Source organism: Epithele typhae, assembly GCF_022376455.1.
Source record: "Epithele typhae strain CBS 203.58 chromosome Unknown BXZ73scaffold_16, whole genome shotgun sequence".
NCBI classification, from domain to species: Eukaryota; Fungi; Basidiomycota; class Agaricomycetes; order Polyporales; family Epitheliaceae; genus Epithele; species Epithele typhae.
Genome location: NW_025954207.1, coordinates 66,902 through 81,377, shown reverse-complemented (window position 1 = coordinate 81,377; position 14,476 = coordinate 66,902). Strand labels below are relative to the sequence as shown.

The following is a 14,476-nucleotide window of genomic DNA, read 5'->3' as shown; positions in this document are numbered from 1 at the left end:
GTTATTCGAGGCTTTTCAGATCTTCCCCTGGTTCGGAATTGCCGTGTCCTCGGTACCACGCCTCTCCATCCAGCTCTCCGCACCCTACCGGCTTCATCAGCTCTTCACAACATCGGACATCGGCAGGACAGAACACACCTTGCAGTTCGTCACCCGCTGCGACTTGACCCTCTTCACAAGCCGCTCCACCGCCGTCACGCCGAGGGCGTACTTCCCCGGGGGCGCGTTGGTGACCGCCGCAGCGATGCACTCGCTCTGCTCTGACAGCGCGCGCAGCTCGACGATGTCGTTCGAGGGTGAAGAACACGACAGAGTGGCGTTCGTACTGGGCCTGCTCCCGAGGAGGCGGGCTGGGAAGGGGGTGAGCTGCGAAGTACGAACGTTGCGGACAGACTCACACGACGTGGTGGATATTGGAGCGCAGGATGCCGCCAGAGAAGATCTTGAGGGCGTCGCCGATGTTGCAGATCGCGTGTCCGGGCAGAGGCTGAGCGACGGACGAGTGCGTGAGCATGAGCGCGGCGGACCGCAAAGGGTGGCTGACCTTGACGTAGAACCACTGGTCAGACCCGGGCGGGAGCACCTGCAGGCCACCGAGGCGGTTGTGCAGGAACGACTGGGAGAGCGATGTCGGTACAACGTGAGGGGGCACACAGTGAATCACTCACCAAAGACCCAAAGTTCGTGTGCGCCGTCAGGAATGTCATCTCCTCCGGCCCAGGATACGATGGCGCTCTGATGAACCGCGACGTGCATCCGCCGAACTCCTCGACCTTGTGGAGAGACGCGAGTGCGCCCGCAGGCAGCCCGAGCTTGTCGTTGAGGACGCCGATGAGGTGGTTGCTAATCGCGAGAGACTTCTTCACGAACGGCGCGATGGTGGACTCCATCGGCGCGTTGACGGCGGAGGAGTACGTGCGGCGCGCAACGGCTGGCCAGGCGAGCGCGTCGTCCTTGGAGTTGTTGACAAACTCAGGAACGTCGCGCGTGCCTTTGTCGGCCTTGTAGCTGTGCCGATGCGGAGGTCGGTGGAGAGCGCAAATGCAAGAGATTCGAGAGAGCGTACCCGAACAAAATGTCGTGGCCTCCCTGCTCAAAGAGGAGCCTATCCTCGAGGGTAAAAGCGATCGTCTCCTCGCCCATCCCAAACATCCCTTCTGCTCCCTCATATACGCCGTGGTTCGTGAGGCTTGCAACGGATCGCCTGTTAGTCGTAACGTTCACTCAAGCACGGCGCCATCACTTACTACCAAACCCCCGTTTCCATCGCAGCCTTCCAGAGCCTCTCAATCTCGTCCGCGTCTCCAGCTTTAATAAGTTTATAGTCGATCACCAAGAAAGGACAGGTAGGGACGTCCTGAGGGAAAGGCGGGCAGGGAGTGGGACCGGGCATCGCGATTGGGACTCAGGAGGTATGGATAGCAGCGTACCTGTTCTCCTTGAGTTCATGAGAAGGGTGTCGGCACAGCGTACTCCGCGAGAAATGTGCTAAACTTGCAGCATGATCTCATGACTACGGAGAGAATGAAGGACAAAGAAAGAGCGAGGCGCATCTTAGTGAGAGTTCCGCAGGGCAGGATAGATGTGGATGGTGAGAGGTAGGAGGAAGTGGATGTTCGAATCTGCCTGCCGAGTAGCGTTCGGGGTGTATGTAAATAATTGCATACAAAGTTTTAATAACCGTTTGTAAACACTGTATGCAAACGGGTGTGTAATGGCCCTCTGGGGAGGTCCGGTTTTGAGTTGTTTGCAAACAAATTGCCAAGCGCGCGCCTATGGGATCGCGTGAGAGAGAGAGAGAGAGAGAGCGTTGAGCGCGTCCTGTCAGCCCACCGATGCTTACTCTCAGATTTGCCTCAACTGCCGACTCTTTCTCTCCGAAGATGCAGTGTCTGCTCAAAACTGGCCGGCGCCGCCGCCTCACGCCACCTTCTCTCCGCTCTCGCCCAACCTCAAATCCCGCCGGCCTTAGAGTCTCCTCGTCAATGCCCAGCTTAACCAAAACCAGGCTAGCAGCTTAAATGTGAGTGTTCATATGTCCGAGTTCGTCTCCATCAATGCGATTGTTCCCTGTGCTCTCTTCGATATATTTTTCGTGCCATTCAAACAACACTTTCTCGGACCTCCTCTTGGATTCCGTCGCGCCCGCAGTTTTCTTGTCAGTTTAACTCATACTATTCCTCTTATACTGCCACCCCGTCGTCGGACCCATCCTCTTTTCACCTCCTCCGGGTCTTTCCATGGCACCCACTTCAGGTATATATACTGCGCCGAGATGTTCTGCGCAGAGCAGCTCACACTCACACCCCGTGTGTCTCTACGGCTTTGCGCTGCTCTGCTCCTCACCCCTACCCACTCGAGTTTGCGTCCCACACCATCTCGCGTGTCGTGTCTACGCACGTCCGTCTCCTCCCTTCCTCTCTTCCTGGTCTCTGCGCGAGCGCCTCGTATTTGCTTCCACCTATCTCAAACCTTCCACGCATCACGAGCTCCTCCCCACTGAGAACTGAGCGTCACACCACCGATATGGCCCCCCTCGTCACGAGTCTCCCCGATAGTATCCTTCAACGACTGAACGTCCTTCGTGTCTGTCTAGGCTCGCTTCCTGCCACGGTACCCCTCTCCGATGCCGTGACACCTCGGTACGACTTCCGCGACTGGCAGTGCAACACAACTCTGCTCGAAGATTTTGGCACCCACGCATGCGTACTCAATCATGACCTTGAGGTCGTGCTGGCTCCAAACGGCCGTCGGCCTGGTACTCGCCCCGTCGAGTTCAAGGAACGTGGCCCAGGACTTACGGCCGTCCCCGATGCCATCGCAGCTGCGCTGTTGAAGACGGGTTGTGCCTCTGATGCCGTTTTGGAGAAGTGGATCGATGATCTCACTGCATCTGCGCGATCTTATCAGGTGTGTAGCCCATTGCCAGACCGCCTACCTGCGTTGTTAATGATTAATGCTTCCGACAGACAGACTGCACGATTATTTCGGGGCAAGAAGCCGATGACAACGACGACGACGACGACGACAAAGACCATGGCGCCGTGGACGACACCGCAGAGACCGGCGATACATCGTCTGATGACGACGCTCGTGCGTCGAAGTACCTCAAAGTCGCCACAACCGGTGATTCATCTGTCGACACATCCGCGGCGCCAGCCCGGCGTATACGCAAACGCAAGAAGAGGGCTTCGGTCCTCACATCCACATGGGATGATTGGTCGAGTGCCTCCGAAGACGAGCTGGAAAAGACGGTGTCTGGTACGTATATTCGAGCGTTGTTTTGTAAACGCGTTGACTTACAATGCGGCAGGGAAAAGACGCGGGCGCAAGCAGAACATGCTCGTTCGAGAGCTAGCCCTTCCGTGTCGCAAGAAGGGCGACCTGACGGCGGAGAAACGCACAAGGTGTATCGGGATGAAGCCCACAGCCACGGGTCGTCCAGGTTGCGATACGACATTCGCTTGGGCCTCCGGCAAGTCCGGAAGGGCGAAGCCTCGAGTACTTGCTCACGCGGCGAGTTGCGACTACGTGCCCCCGGATCCTCGTCAGAAAGCACTGGTCGAGCTTGGCGTGGATGCTCCCTCGACTCGAGTAGAGTTGAACACCCAGGCCACTGCTGCTGCGTCGTCGTCGTTCAACGGCTCTACGAACATGGCGCAGAAGGTGTAAGTTGATCACGCTGCGAGTCTGTTCTTGTGCGATTAGCTTACTCCTGTACTGATAGACTTCTTCAAACCTCGATCGTTCCGCACGCGACCAAGGCGAAGACCAAGGCAATCAATGACACTCTACGCGTCGACATGCTGCAGCTGTGGACAGTTGCACTCTTGCCGTTCTCTGTCGCCGATTCGTGCGAGTTCAAGCAGCTCGTTGATCACTTGTGCTCTTCGGCGACACCTCCTTCTGCCACCACCTTGACCGATGCGTTAATTCCGACTGAGGCAGCCAAGGTTACACTCGACATCATCAAGATGCTCAAGGGAAAGGAAAACCTCACGCTCTCGTTCGACGGACAGACGACCCGAGGCCAGGAGTCTATCTACACGTTCACGGTGACCACCGACGAACGAGAAGCCTATCTGATTGACGGCAAGTCAACATCGGCAGAGTCTCACACTGCGGACCACATTGCTGCTCACGTGTTCGAGGTACAGTGATATTTCTGGTTTGTGCCATGATGGATGCTTGCCGTACTGATAATGTGTATGCTTCGCAGATCATTCAGCAGATTGGTGTCGAGAATTTCAGCTCCATCGTCTCTGATGACACCGGGAACACTCGAAAGACGCGGGGCACAGTCACTAAGAGACACGAATGGATGCTCAACTTTGCCGACACATGTCATCGTCTTCACAACACGGCTCAAGATATCGGCAAGCTGTCAGCATTTAAAAAGGTATGCATTGTGTCTCTCATCGTCTTACACTGCTGAATGAGACCAATATCCATGGTAGACGATCGCAACCTGCAAGCGGGTTGTGAAATACTTTGCGAAGTCGACAATCGCGAAGACGGCCTTGAAACGAGCGATGCTGCGGAAAAACATCAAACGTGGTCTGGTCGGCTTTAGCAAGACGCGCTTCGCTGGTGTTGTGCACTCTGCTGAATCGGTGAGACGCTGCTTGCCAGCCCTTCACGAGATCGTGGAGAAGGAGGCTTCCATGGTTGACATACCTGTACGTTGATTTCGATCCAACGCAAGTTTACTGCGGTACTCACAGAGACCCCCGCTGGGGCCCGCAGGACGTCCACGCGTCCTTTGTTCCTAACACACGGGCCTCCGGAACCTTCATTGCAGATCTTTCGATGCTCCTCAGCATCCTTGGGCCCATTGCAAAAGCAATCGAGTGCCTTGAGTCGGCGCACTCGACTCTCGCAGATGTTTTCATGTTCTGGCTGGCGGTTATGGCCTCATACGACACGTTCCTTGCGGACACGTCTCGCTCAGCCGATCTCTCCGACGAGACCAAGGACGAAATCCGACGCATACTCAACTATCGATGGAAGCAGATGATTGAACCCCCACTGAACACCTCCAAAGGCGACCACACTCAAGGGACCAGTGTCTATGTCGCTGCGTTTGTTCTGCATCCAGGTGATTTCATTTCGCCAACTACTGATTGTCCGGTGCATGCTCACACCGATCAAGAGTATCGGTCGAGTGGCATCCTGAAGCCTACAGTAGTGATTCGCCAGGTGCATCCATTGTGACAGCCTATCAGCAGGTGCGGATGCATCTGGTGCCAGCCGGCCCGGTTGCGCTCGACACCGCCTTCCCCAAGCGCGCCCTTGGGACAGCGTCGCACCCAGATGTCCGGACACCGGCGCCTCAGGCGCCGCCACCTGAGCTCACTGTCTCCGACAGTGAGCTCGCCTCCCTCTTTGCTTCACACCACATCTTGTATATGATTAGTGATAAAAATATATTTATTAGTAAACTACTACATAAGTGTGCTAGTAAGTAATACCATGCCCCTCGGGACAAGGCGGAGGACGTGGGCGACGTGAACGCGGGAGACGCGGAGGCGGGCGACGCGAAGGCAAGCGATGCGGAGGAGAGGGACGCGGAGGGCTGGGACGAGGCGGAGTAGGTGGTGGGCGACGCGGGCGGGGGTGTGCGGTGCGAAGGGGGAGGAGGCGCAGAGCAACAAGGGCGGGCGACGCGAGCGGAGGAGACGACGCCGGCGGGGGAGGCGACGCCGGCGGAGGAGGTGACGTCGGCGGAGGCAGAGGAGGGCAGCGCGGGCGGAAGTGGACGAGCCGGAGGAGGCGGGCAACGCGGAGGGGGAGGACGCGGAGGAGGAGGAGGAGGAGGAGCGCGGACGCGGGGGGCCGGGACGAGGCGAAGGAGGGGGAGCCTAGCGAGGCGCATAGATGCGGGTGGCGGGAGGCGGCGCGGACGCGGACGCGGGCGACATGGAGGTGCGGGAGGCTGAGGAGGGTGTGCGGGCGCAGGCGGGCAGCGCGAAGGTGGGCGGAGAGCAGCGCGGAGGAGGGCAACGGGGAGGAGGGCAGCGGCGAGGTGGGCGAGGTGGACACGGAGGTCAAGGCTGGCGGCAGGCCGGATGGGCGAAGCCGGAGAGGAGAGGTGGGCATTGGGAGTGCAGGAGGGCGGAGCGGGGGACTCACCAAAACAAGGGCCGCGGTACATCGCCGCGACCCCCTAATTCTAATCTCCATGCTGAGGACGTCCGGATGGACGTCCTCGTGCGGTGTGGACCTGTGTGGACGCGGCCGGCAAAGTGGGCGAAGGACGGCATGGAGGTTGAGGTTGAGGTCGAGGGAGGAGGAGGAGGGGAGCTGAACGGTGTCACCAGGTGACACCGGAGTCCAATAGCAGACGAAGGACGACTGTATAGTCGCTATCGTCTGCCTGGGCGGTGGAGGCGGAGCAGGAGGAGGAAGAGGAGGCGGGGAGGAGAGCAAGGACGGCGGGAGGGACGCGTGGCGTGCATCACAGCCACGCGGCAATGCGCGCCACGCGTCCTTGCCGCCCACCGAGGCGCGTCTCCACGGGCGCGCATCACGGATCGCCAGATCCGTCCAGATGCATCCGTAGCTGCCGATAGGCTATCGCAACGGATGCACCAGGGAAATCACCTGTGCTCCTGAAGCAGGCACACCTCAATCCTCTTCATCCACGCAAAATTCGCATCCAGAACGTCCAAGGAGCCCCGAAGATTGTCCCATCCGGCCCTCCCGTCGTCGAGCAGGTTGGTCAGCTCCTTGCCGACCAACTCAAGATTGAGTACACGGTGAAGAAGCGAAGAATCGACTCGCTCCTGCCGCGCGAAGCGCTAGATCGTCTCAGCGCGCAGTTTCAGCTCTACCTCGCCAGCAAATTCCCTTTCGACACCCCGCTCTCGCCTGGACAATCCCCACTGTCCTGGTGGAAGATGTTGCGTGCATCTGCATTATCATCCGTTCTTGCAGTATGTCACTTTCTCTGCCACCATGCTAGCGAGAGCTTGGTTATGAACACATTCTTGTTTTCGACACAGTTCATTGCGGTCAAACTATTTTCAGTGGTGCCCAACTCCATGGCCGACGAGCGCACCGGATCCGCCTTCACGAAGGTCAACAGTGCGCTGCGTAGTCGTCTGAGAGCTGATACCATCGTTCGCGTGGTGCAGCTTCGGCAGCACTTCATTCGGCAGCGCCCCAAGAGTGTATGTTCACACTCTGTCCCGTGTAGAGAGTGTGCATGCTAACATTAAGCCATGCTCTTCCCGTATTAGGTTTCCAAGAAGCCACATCGCCCTGTCGTTAAGTTCTACGCACTGCGCAAGTTGCTGAGGACTCCAACTGCTGCTGGAAGCAGCGCTGATCCGGTGAACGTCGATGCCGAGGACGATTGGGACAGTACCGACAGCAACAATGACTGCGACGACTCGGACGACGACGATTGGGAGAACAATGATAACGAGCTGGAGGTAGCTGACAGAGGGGAGGAAGATGACTACACTATCTCTAGCAGTGCGCGCGCATCTCAGCATGCCGATGTACTCGACGCTCGGGAGTGGGTTGAGGGTGGCAAGCTGGCAGGCAATGTGGTGTTGCTGGACTTTGTTGCGGATGCGCCGATTGCGGGCGGTCAGATCTCGCGCGAAGGCCCGGGGCTGCAGACGCCGTGTTCTGAGGTACTTCCTGGTGACATGGAGGCTGACGATGACGTGCCCATGGACTGGAGCCTTCGAATGGATGTAGCTATGTAGCAGAGCGATGAATCACTCAGTCTTGTTTGCAAACGTGTTAATTATACCTGTTTGCAAACGTGTTATTATTGGTATCGTTTGCAAACATGTTCAAAATTAGTGCCCATTTACACCCCGAACGCTAAACCACGGCGTACACGAGGAAGCGGAAGGTATGTTTGCGATGGGCGAAGAGACGATCGCTCTTACCCTCAAGGAGAAGCTCCTCTTTGAGCAGGGAGACCAAGGTGTTTCGTTCGGGTACGTTCTCTCCAACCGCTTGCTTTTGCACTTTCCACCGTCCTCCGCATCGGCGCGGTTATAAGGCAGACATAGGCACGCGCGACGTACCTGAGTTTGTCAACATCTTCAAGGACGACACGCACGCCTGGCCGGCGGTTGCACGTCGCACGTACCCCTCCGCCGTCAACGCGCCGATGGAGTCTATCGTCACGCCGTTTGTGAAGAACTCGCTCGCGATCAGCAACCACCTCATCGGTGTCCTCACCGACAAGCTCGGGCTCCCTGCGGGCACGCTTGCGTCTTTGCACAAGGTTGGGGGGTTCAGCGGATGTACGGCGCGGTTCATCAGAGCGCCGTCGTATCCTGGGCTGGAGAAGACATTCCTGACGGTACACACGGACTTTGGGTCCTTGGTGAGTGATTTGCCTTGTGTCCCCTCGCGTTGTACCGAAATCGCTCTCCCCAGTCGTTCTTGCACAACCGCCTCGGCGGCTTGCAGGTGCTCCCGCCCGGGCCTGACCAGTCGTTCTACGTCAAGGTCAATGTTCCCTGTCGCTTCACCACGATAGTCCGACTGTCCGTCGCCCAGCCCCTGCCCGGACACGCGATCCGCAACATCGGCGACGCCCTCAACATCTTCTCCGACGCCATTCTGCGCTCCAACATCCACCGCGTTGTGTAAGTCTGTCCACGACGTGCCATCTGATACCCCGCGGCTCACCCCCTTCCCAGCCCGCCTCCACGGGCCCAGGCCGAGTACAAGTGCCACACTGTCGTGTTCTTCACCCGCCCGAACGACGCCGTGGAGCTGCGCGCACTGTCCGCGGAGAGCGAGCGCATCGCTGCGGCGGTCGCCAATGCGCCCCCCAGGAAGTACGCCCCTGGGGTGACGGCGATGGAGTGGCTGGTGAGGAGGGTCAAGTCGCAGCGGGTGACAACTACCAGGTGTGTCCTGTTCCGCTGATGTGCGCTGTTGCCAAGGGCTGACCGTGGTTGCCCATCCTATCCGCATACAGCTCAAACTCAGTGGACTGTGGCCCCAGATGCACCCGCTCTTTCGGGCGCCCCCTGAGCAGAACTACGAACGTCTGCAGCCGCAAGATGATACACCCGACGAACAGCCGGCGGCCGAACGACCGAGTTCCTCGACGTCGCCGCGGAGGACGCGCTTGTGTCCCATGGTCGCGCGCCATATGCCTACCCGCCCCGGTGAATGCGCGCATGGGCGACGCGGTGGGCCCCTTCGTCCGGCGCGCGATCGAGGTGAACGGGACGATTCTCGCGATTCTCAACGAGAAGCTCAGGCTGCCGCGCAGTACGTCCGCATGCGTGCATCGGAAGGAGGTGTGGAGCGGGAGCGAGGTGCGGGTCACGCGGAGCCGGCCGCGCGAGCCGTTCGAGGGCACCGACGAAGCCAAGGCGACGCTCACCGCTCATACCTACTTTGACCACCTGTCGTTCTTTCGTGACTGTTTTGGGGGGCTGTCGGCACGCGGACGTGGCGGTATGGCAAGGCAAGTATCTCTCGCACGATCGCTCCGGTATGGAGCTGACAGCCGTCTCGCCGCGATACAGCCTGTTCCCAGCCACGCGATCGGAGATGCGCTGACAATCTTCAGTGGTGGCCTTCTCAGGACCTCCAACCTCCACCGCGTCGTGTAAGTGTCTCGTCACACGCGTACCCTGTCTCCGCTGACTCGGCTCTGAACAGACGTCCTGGAGAACAGCTGGCGCACTACGAGGGATACTCCCTCGTCTACTTCACTCCACCCCAGACGGCCCCGCCCGCAGATCAAAGCGCGATCATCGCCGATGCGGTCGCCCGCGCCGCGCCGCACCCGCACGAGATCTTCGACCTCACTCGAGTGGTTCACGCACCGGGTGAAGAGCACGCACGTCAACAACCAGAAGGTATGCGCACTAATGAGGACACACTTGCGTGCGGCTGACGAACATGCTAATGTGCGCAGGGAACGTACGGCGATGTTTGGAACGCTGCCCGCGAGCCTCACCTAGCTTAAGCATTGGTCTCTTTAGTATCCCGCGTCATGTTGTAGCACTCAGTCGTCGTCGTCTCATGTCACCACCTTTCAGCTTTCAGCTTGAGCTGTTGCGTTCGACGATCGGCATAACGAAAATTGAACACGGTGACACGCGCTGCCGCCACCCGATCGCGCATCGGAGTGAAGCTTTGAGCCCTCCGGCGCGCCGATTGGAGTCCGAACGTCTTGCGCACACGCAAAGGTGGTTGCGCCCGTCAGCGAGCACTTGCCACCACCTGCGGCTGAGGGACAAGCGGCCGCGCGCGATCTCGAACGCCTCTAATATCGTGTCTCGTTGTGGTCGTCGCCGTGCCAACCGCCGCGGAGGGCCCCTTTGCGGCGGTAGCAGTAGCAGTGCAGATGACCCGTGTGAAGCGTCACTTACCGCACATCTTTCTAGCCATTCTTCGACCTCTGAGTTGCCGGTGTCCGCGCGGCGGTCGCACACAGTGCAGACCGATCGAGCGCCGCCGGACCTAGCTCAAACGAAGCATCTTTATGAGTGGCAGCCATGCGGGAAAGTTTTTAGAATGCATCCCATACCACGACGAGATGAAGGGTCTTTGAGCAAAGCGCGGGGACTTCCTCAGGCCAGTGCGTGGCTGATGTCGATGAGACGAGCATGACAGTAGAGAATACCCTGAGTCAGAGGAGAGGGCGGACGGAGGGGAACAACCCCATCGGTCCTCATGCTTTTATAATGCTACACGGATGGTGGCGGTTTCATCTGATGCGATCACACCTTGCGGATTGGGCGATTCTGAGACATTTCCAGGGCCATCATTTCGCGCCACAATGGACGAACAAAACAATTGCAAGTAGCGCCAAGGCGCGAGCGTCGAAGCAGCACAGTCATTGAATGGCGCCAAGCTTGTGGGTTCTTTGTGGCCAGATACGAGGGAAGTCTCCTATATATTCGCGAACACATTCTACGCATTGACAGATGACTAGTGTCTAGACACGCGGAGTCTCGCCTGCAGCGTCCCCCGCGCCCCCGCGCAAACTGAACAGACTCCGGCATACGTTCCACCTGCACGGTTACGCTGTCCACCATGCCCGCTCCCCCTCAATATGAGTAACTCGAGTGCCAAGTATCCAAGACACCGGTGGCGGCAGAGGGAGAAGGCGGAGATTGCGCCCGCGCCCGCCGCTGCCCGATCACGATCGCATCCCCGCCGGTATCCCTTCCCGCAGGCTTGACGGTCTGGCGGAAAGCTTGAAGCTTGCTCGAAAGCTTCGCCCCCGTCGGACTAGGCTTGCGCGCTGCAGGCCTCACAGCTAGCGGCGCGCGATTGAGCAGCAGCGCGTCCTGCCTGCCGTCCTGAGCAGGTTCAACCCGATGGGCCGCAGGTTGTTTCGTCGAGCGCTGCACTGCGCTCTAGATCTGTGACCCGTATCCGGAAGAACGAGTCGCCTAGAGCCTCATGGACTAGCGGAGCAGAAAGCCTTGCTCGTTCGTCTCAAACCCTTGGTGCTAGTAACGTTGATCAAAACACCACCTCTGAACGCAAAAAGGCTGGCGCACCTTGGGACCGATTCTCGCCTCGGCACAGCACCGTGCACCACCTCTCCTCCCGCATCCGTACCACCCGCGTTTCGCTCATCCGGACCCGTACGGACTTGCTGCGGTGCACGTACTCGAGCTCGGTGAGCACGAACGCCGTCCCTGGCACCGGCGCCCACGGCCGGTCCTCGAACACGCGCCGGATCAGGTCGGCCTCGGCGAGCGAGCCGAGAGAGATGGCGTCCACGCGGCACAGGACGAGGAGCGTGCACAGCTGGAACGGCGCCTGTGGCGACCACCACGGGAGCGGGTGCCCTGTCATGAACATGTGCATTGCGCTCGTTGGCTCGAGCGGCGCCTCCCGCACGGCGATGTCCGCGCGCGCGCGAAACCGGCTGGGAGCGCGGTGAGCGTGGAGAAGCTGAGGGCGGTGAGCGTGGTCTCGAGCACGATATCAAGGTTGACGAGCCACCAGGTCCGTGAGCATGCGCCGCGGCTTGCGATCCGAGATCGGGAACGTGCCGTGGAGCCGCTGAGGATGCGCGCGTGAGATTCGGAGAGCCAGTAGGTGAGGTGGCCGACGGAGGCGCATGAAGAGGCCGAAGAACGCGACCACGTTGGGGGGAATGCAGACGTTCGTCGGAGAATGGCGAGTACGTCCAAGGATGAAGGCGTTGCCGAGCACGCGCGTGGCCGGGTGTTGACACCCGTCGCGAGCTCGGCGAGGGGATGCGGGAGTGGGGACTGGCTGGCGACCTAAGACAGACCCCGTCTATGATGGCGAAGGAGTCGATCCGATTGCGTCTCGTGTTGCGAAGTACCTCGTCAGGGAGCATGAGTGTACCTGTTGGGAATGTTCAGCATGACTAGTGCAACAGCAAGCGAGCGAGCAACATACGTACGAAAGGCCCCGTCGGATTCTTCCCCGACGGTGTTCAGCAAACAGTTTCACGGCACAGTTGTCTGATGGCCATCTTGGAGGCACGTCGCGGCGCAGAAGGTAGATGATGGTGGTCATGGGATCATGGGTGTAGTCCCTGTTCCACGTGCGTTAGATAAAGCCATAAAGGAGACAGACGTCGACTTACGGAACGTTACTCCTCCGCATCCGCGTGAAGTGGGAGGGGAACGCCTCTAACCGATTCGAATCGCCCATACGCATCTTCATCGGCTCTTCCAAAAGCTCGCTGTCGACGAATTAGATGGTCATCTTCGACTATATGGCCGTGATGGCCGCAGCGATGTCGTTGAGGCAAATTAGTGTGATCTGTGTCGCAAGACGCGGCTGGATGCGCCCGGCGGTGACGTGTCCGACGGCGGGCACAGCGCGCCAGTGGGGGCACTGCGTGATGATGACGGTGCGCGCGGCGAGAAGATGGACGGTCTGGAGGGGCGTCGACGGAAACGTCTGTTCCCGTACGTTGGGGATTAAGAGGTTGGAGACGTGGAGGACGGAGAGCCGGAGGTCGGCGGAGAGGGAACGTCCGGCGGATGGGGCGCAGCGGCAAACAAAAAATGGGATCCTGGGAGCTGGGTCACCGCGTTGCGTACTTGTGGGCGCAATCCCACAGACTGGCCCGCGTGGAACGGGGTCGAGGGAACGGGCTCAGAGGGCGGCCGCTCCGGAAGGTTCGTCCACACCGCGCTACGGCCGTGCTGGGACACGTTTTGGGCACGGCCAGCATCGGGATTCAGCGGACGCTTCCGCTCTCGTGTTCACCGAATACGGGGCCGGACGAGTCTTCAGTGACGCGCAGTTCGCGAGGCATCGCTGCTGTCCATCGAGGCGGGTGTGCTCCGTCGACCTTGGGCGCGAGGGATTTGCGATGGCACGTGGTCGGGTTGTGTGCTCAATTCAAGCAATTGGTGCGGCCAGCCTGTCGGGGGGTGTGGCCCATGCGGCCGCGTCAACTTCTTCTTTCCACTCGCGCGGTCCCGCGGCCTGCGCATGAAGTTGACGTCGTAGACTAAATGGCGGACCACGAGACGACGGTCTTGAATGTGGCGGGCGTCACGGACGCTGAGAAGTGACTTTGTGAGCAACGATGGGCGAGGCTTCAACGGCCGCACATACCTGGCAGCGCACTGGTTTGGTCCTGCGGAATTCATCGTTCCATTCGGATCTTCAGTTCTAGAACGCCTTCCGCGGATTGTTGGCGTTGGCGGAGAAGGACAGAAGCGGGGCAGGAAGGGCCCGCGGCAGCGGCGAGCACTGGAGGGGGGCGAGGGCGAGTGCCCCTCCTTCGACGAGTGGACTTCGGACCACCAGGAGTGGACCCGTTGCGGCTGGGCGGCGAGCGACAGGTCCGAGGACAAAGATGCTTCGGCCTGCGGCGGTGCCGAGGAGCTAGCAGCCGTATCGCTCGCTGACGGCACGGGCGGTGTCGACGAGGGACGGGAACCTGAGCTCGTCGACGTCGATTGCAGGACGTTGACGCACGACCTCCCCGTCCTTCCGATGACGGAGCTCGGGAGGCCGTCCGACGCGCTCATCGCTGGCGAGCTTGGCCGCCGGACGGGAGGTTCGCGTGTTCCCACTGCTCCGACCCACGGAGCCGCCGCTGTTGCCACCGGTCGAACACGTGCAGCTGGTCCTTGACGGGCAGAACGGGGCAACGTCTGCGCAGAGGGTAGCCGGCAACACGCCCATCGCCGCGTGACGGACCTCCTCCACGGGCTCGGGCGAAGCCTCCAGTGTCGGGGGCCGGACCGCGTCGGACGAGCGCGGCAGCGTGTGGGGCGTGGAGGCGACAGGGACCGGACGGGAGCGGGCGTCGACATCCATGAAGTTCGAGGTGAAGCCGGCGACAGGGACACCAACTTCGCAGTCGCCGACAGAGACCGGAACCGTGGGCTGTGTGTCGTCCCTTCATCACCGTTGGGAAGTTGGATGGAGCCGGGGGATCCGCGTCGCTGGGGGCGTCGCTGGGGGTGTCGCTGGGGACCCTGGTGCATCTGCGTTGCTCGTCGGACACACTTCAGTGATCGAC

The 14,476-nt window shown here is 60.0% G+C and overlaps 6 protein-coding genes across 6 annotated transcripts; 3 read left to right on the top strand and 3 right to left on the bottom strand.

Annotated features, from left to right (window-relative positions):
- Window positions 1-15: 15 nt before the first annotated feature.
- BXZ73DRAFT_100160 (Clavaminate synthase-like protein) lies at window positions 16-1,393 on the bottom strand (the record flags this gene model as incomplete). Its single annotated transcript, XM_048014485.1, has 7 exons — window positions 16-84; window positions 139-331; window positions 399-487; window positions 545-616; window positions 669-1,008; window positions 1,067-1,189; window positions 1,248-1,393. The coding sequence occupies 7 exons, from the start codon at window positions 1,391-1,393 to the stop codon at window positions 16-18; spliced, it is 1,032 nt and encodes a 343-aa protein (XP_047879035.1).
- Window positions 1,394-2,526: 1,133 nt separating this feature from the next.
- Window positions 2,527-2,886, top strand: BXZ73DRAFT_44947 (uncharacterized protein; the record flags this gene model as incomplete). The annotated part of the gene is made up of 1 exon (XM_048019421.1): window positions 2,527-2,886. A coding segment is annotated over one exon (360 nt), but the record flags the coding sequence as incomplete, so codon positions are not given.
- Window positions 2,887-4,180: 1,294 nt separating this feature from the next.
- Window positions 4,181-5,214, top strand: BXZ73DRAFT_45046 (uncharacterized protein; the record flags this gene model as incomplete). The annotated part of the gene is made up of 3 exons (XM_048019441.1): window positions 4,181-4,399; window positions 4,458-4,683; window positions 4,727-5,214. 3 exons carry the CDS (start codon window positions 4,181-4,183, stop codon window positions 5,212-5,214), a joined length of 933 nt encoding a protein of 310 aa, XP_047879033.1.
- A 2,628-nt stretch (window positions 5,215-7,842) lies between these two features.
- BXZ73DRAFT_44897 (Clavaminate synthase-like protein) lies at window positions 7,843-8,904 on the top strand (the record flags this gene model as incomplete). The annotated part of the gene is made up of 5 exons (XM_048019410.1): window positions 7,843-7,962; window positions 8,024-8,353; window positions 8,407-8,478; window positions 8,530-8,618; window positions 8,673-8,904. Coding segments are annotated over 5 exons (843 nt in total), but the record flags the coding sequence as incomplete, so codon positions are not given.
- A 2,144-nt stretch (window positions 8,905-11,048) lies between these two features.
- BXZ73DRAFT_76563 (uncharacterized protein) lies at window positions 11,049-12,654 on the bottom strand (the record flags this gene model as incomplete). The annotated part of the gene is given in 6 exon segments (XM_048022468.1): window positions 11,049-11,353; window positions 11,508-11,907; window positions 11,959-12,234; window positions 12,254-12,330; window positions 12,444-12,523; window positions 12,575-12,654. 6 exon segments carry the CDS (start codon window positions 12,652-12,654, stop codon window positions 11,049-11,051), a joined length of 1,218 nt encoding a protein of 405 aa, XP_047879031.1.
- Window positions 12,655-13,453: 799 nt separating this feature from the next.
- Window positions 13,454-14,271, bottom strand: BXZ73DRAFT_100157 (uncharacterized protein; the record flags this gene model as incomplete). Its single annotated transcript, XM_048014484.1, has 3 exons — window positions 13,454-13,506; window positions 13,561-13,582; window positions 14,152-14,271. 3 exons carry the CDS (start codon window positions 14,269-14,271, stop codon window positions 13,454-13,456), a joined length of 195 nt encoding a protein of 64 aa, XP_047879030.1.
- Window positions 14,272-14,476: the final 205 nt, after the last annotated feature.